Source organism: Balaenoptera musculus, chromosome X (assembly GCF_009873245.2).
Source record: "Balaenoptera musculus isolate JJ_BM4_2016_0621 chromosome X, mBalMus1.pri.v3, whole genome shotgun sequence".
Classification (NCBI taxonomy): Eukaryota; Metazoa; Chordata; class Mammalia; order Artiodactyla; family Balaenopteridae; genus Balaenoptera; species Balaenoptera musculus.
This window is the reverse complement of record NC_045806.1, coordinates 61,872,725-61,877,042: the sequence shown is the minus strand read 5'-3', so window position 1 is coordinate 61,877,042 and position 4,318 is coordinate 61,872,725. Positions and strand designations below refer to the sequence as shown.

The 4,318-nt window shown below is 36.4% G+C and overlaps 1 protein-coding gene across 1 annotated transcript; it reads right to left on the bottom strand.

The window, feature by feature from the left end:
• Positions 1 to 2,814: 2,814 nt before the first annotated feature.
• On the bottom strand, positions 2,815 to 3,701 carry LOC118888300 (trafficking protein particle complex subunit 13-like). The gene is given in 2 exon segments (XM_036839283.1): positions 2,815 to 3,251; positions 3,254 to 3,701. Coding segments are annotated over 2 exon segments (885 nt in total).
• Between the last annotated feature and the right edge of the window lie 617 nt (positions 3,702 to 4,318).

Here is a 4,318-nt window from a genome sequence, read left to right as displayed (position 1 = left end):
AAGTAAGCACTAGGTCAGTAGGACAGGCACCTCACCAGGTCACTTCCTGCCTCTCCTCTGTCTGCTTAAGAATGCAGCAAACCTTTTGGATGAACTCTGCATCCTATAGGGTGATGACACCTTCTACCATATATTCTCATCCTCTCACCTAGGAATAGAATGGATGGAATAGAATGATCAAATTCTGGGGGATTGATTGGAAAAGTCTCAGGGGATTCTATGTGAAAATTTAGACAAGGGTCTTTCTAATCAGCTGGAATTAACTGTCATGTTAGAAGTACAAAAAGTATATCATTTATAGTAGAGTTTACCTATCTCATAGGATTGTTGTGGAAATAAAAGTGCAATGTCCACACAAAGGGTTATATATGTAATGAAGGCACAATAAATATAAGAACTCATTCTTTTTATCATCATTTTAGCAGTAAGTAATTAAGCATGTCCAGGTCAAACAGTATTCATGAAGTGGAGACAGGATTCAAATGGAAATCTTTCAGAATTCAGCACCTGCCCCACTCTGTGATACCCTTATGTGATATTGTTTTCCCTGACCCCCCAACTTCAGCTATGTGCTCATCTTCCCATGTTCTTCAGGTCAGACAAGAGCTCTGCTTTCCATTCAGTCACTCACACTAGAAACTATAGCAAGAAAATGAAACAAACGGGAAATTCAGTCAGAAGGGTACCAGTGACCAGTACTTACATGCAGCGCTTGTCTAGTGTAACAAAAGAAAAATTATGCTACCTATAACTTTTCTCAATAATAATATAGTCTGTAATCAAGGAGATAACACACATAAGTGACAAGCCCCAGGTGCTGCAGCTGTTCCCCAAATTGTATTCTTGGATGCCTTGATTTAATTCTGCAAACATTGTTCTCTCTGTAACTACTTCTACATTCATGCTACCACTGGCCTAGTGAAACCTCTCTGTTTACTGCCTGAATGAAGGCAGAAGTATAAAAACTGGTTCAATTGCCATTCCTCTTGTGTATCTATAATCCAAACACAGGTGAGAGGAGAAATGGAAATGCATATTTAACCACAAGATGATTGCTCCTAAGTATGACCATTCACAGAGTTAAGTCTAACATACTAACATGGCATAAAATGAAATCCATGATCTGTTACCTAACCCCTGCTTTTCATCCTGCCTTTTACTTCATCACTTGCCTTTGATTTCTTAGCAATTTTCATTCAAGGATCCCAGAAATGTTTGTGCTCCATGAGTAAAACATGTTCCTTCATCACTTTTTGCCATTAATTTCAATGTCATAGTGTGTCTAAGGGGCTTATGGGATATGGACTTGTGTGTAGTGTGTGTATGTGTATGTTTATGTATGTCTGCTTATGTTGATCAGCCAGGTCTTCAACAGAAAAGAGAAAGTGGGGTCACAGTTAGTAAAGGAATTATTTACACAGATGTGGCCAGAGAGTCAGGAAAGCCGAAAGGAGATAAAGACAGTAACCCAAAGCTAAAAATAGCAGGAAATCCACTACCACTCCTGGGCCTAAAGGAGCAAATGGAGGGAGTCTATAATTTGTTATTTCTATGGATAAAGCATTCACGAATTGCCTCTACAGTAAGAAATCTGTGCTTAAGCATGAAAAAAAAACTCAATGTGGAAGAGTAGAGACTTAAGGAAAATATCATTATTGAAACATGGATCTTGTATTCTCAAAAGTCAATGATCAGCTAATGTCTGAGATGGTTTTATTTTCCTCAAGAAAAACTGATATGTGAATAAAATATTGGAGAATACTTTTTTAAAGATAGCACTAAAAAATTCTAATACACATCCCTTCCTCATACCAGCCTCAACAATGATTAGGAGATCAGGTTTTGTGGGAGACAGAGGTAAGAATAAGTCCTTGCTCTTTCACTCACTGGTTAAGTGTCCATTTTGGTTTAGAGTTCCAGACCCCATACCAAAATTTATGAACCTACTAAATCTACTTAAGAAAGGAAGTGGTCCATTTTAAGTTTATTTTTTAAAGGCTGATTTTTGGTTTGGGATAAAAGGGAAAGAATGTATTATGTTAATGGGTAAGAACAAAGTGAGTAATCCAAGTGGTATTCACAGGGCCCTTGCAGGAATAACTGATGGAAATAAACTAGCTCCACAGTTCACAGAATTTTACCAAGATAAGTAAATGGAAAAGAGACAGTTCAGTGTGTCACATAAATGCGCTCCTATAGCCCCAATAATTTGGAGTACTATTAGAAAAGATTATGTATTTTCCAAGTAGCAAATGTCAACAAATTTAAATAATAAGGACCATCCTTAATTATATTAAGCACTGCCATTGATCGTTCTCTGTTGAGTGAAAATGAAAGAGGAAAATAATAAAACAGGGTAAGCTTAAATTTTACGAAGTAAACCATAATAATTATTTTAATTAAATTATCAATAGACTTCTAAGATTTTATGTTCTCTCAATACCAGCTTTACTGAAAAAGGAAGTGTTGAATGCTATTAAGGATTTCTGGAAAGCAGTTGTAATCATTTTTAAATGGTGACCTCATTCTGAAAAAAAAAATTTCAACGACTACCTGTAATGACCTTAATCAAGTCACAAATATTAGGAAACATACAAATTTAGTATTGGAAAGTACTTCAAATAAGATGAAAGTCAAGATTGTTCTTTTTGAGATCAATATATGTTTAATTCTTAATGCATTCACGGTTTCAAAGAACGTAAATGAAAATAATCTGCCTGTATGTTTGTTATTAGTTGGTCATTTTGCTGCTAACAAAACTATGAAAAGCTTTTCTGTGAAATGCCCTGGAGAGCATAATACTGGAAATTTTCTTCAGCTTCTCATTTTAACCATGGAAAGTATTACAAAAACTTTTGCCACATCATCACAGACGTATATTTTCTTTAATAATTTGTCTGTTATTTGTATGCCAGAGACACTTTGTAGGCCCAGTTGTAAGGAGAGTAGTGTCAGGGTAAAATTGAGTGTTGAACTTGGAGGTAGCTTTCCAAGATATCTTCCTGAATCACCACACCAACAAATAGAATCTGTATCACACATCTTCAAAACCAATTTCATTTTCCAATCACTGTGGTTTGTTATCTTACAGGTAATATGAAAAGGCTCTTCTAGAATTACAGTATCTGGGACTGTCTCCAAAGACAGCCTCATGTTTCCATAACCTGGAGGCTCTCGTTCAATTTTAATTGTCTGTAGCATTGCCATTTCACCTAGATTTCTTTTCCACACTATATCCAATTTTCCCATTTTGCTAGTCCTCTAATGGTAGCAGCTTTCTCTGAAAATTTCTGCTTGAGCTGAAGGTGGTATAAATACTGGCGTCCTTCCATTGACTGCAAAAATGTTCTCATTCCAAAGGTACACTCATCTTCTCCAGCCTGATAGACAGTATTTAATTCTGCCCCAGTGTACATTTCAGACGGCTTTAAGGAAACCTTTTGTATAAAGACAGTTGAAGATGAAATATTCTGAATCTGGATTTCAAGAAACAAGTCACTCATCTCTGAATTATAAAACTTAGTTTTAACTTCAAATGGTGAGAGGAATGAAAGTAAGCACAGTTTCCTTAAAAACATCTTTCCTTCCACACTGTGTTGAATAGATACTGAACCCACAGGGACAACTCTTCCAATGTCTACTACTTTGTCATAGATGACATCATCAGTACAACAATTGGATGCAAGTTCTACCACAGCCATGGAGACTGAGAGGTGTGAAGGCTGAGTACTTGTCTGAAAATTAGTGTTTGCAATACGATTTTTACAACTTAATTTCAATCACTGGGAATTCTCACATAAATAGAATTATTTTTCCTCTCAAAACATAGTTCTAAGGATTTATGATGAATTCAAACTTTCCCCCAGTTATTGACATTGCTGGTGGAGGGTCACCTGTCATGATCTGGTTAGAGAAATTACCAGGTAAGTTATTATCTTCACATGTGACTGAAAAGTTGGTGAATAAATTATGCTTAGTAGACAGAATCATTTTGAATGTCAGAAAGATCTCCTGTAATGGATTCCCTTCCATTTTGACCACAACTTTGCCCCAATGTTTTAAAAAGCAACTGAGGTTTAATCAGGTATGGCAGGATGACAGACACAGAGACAACTGCTTTTGAAAGAACAGTTTATTAGTCTTGACCTAAAATAAACAGACTGCCAGTTATTTCTCCAGGCAAAATGTGTTTATTTGGGATCAGCAAAGAGTTGTAGTTCGAGATCTGCAACCATGGTGAGCCATGTATAAGTGCCCACATAGCAAGGGAAGGAGAACTCTTATAGAAGGGGAAAAGGAAGTTTGGAGGGGTACAGTA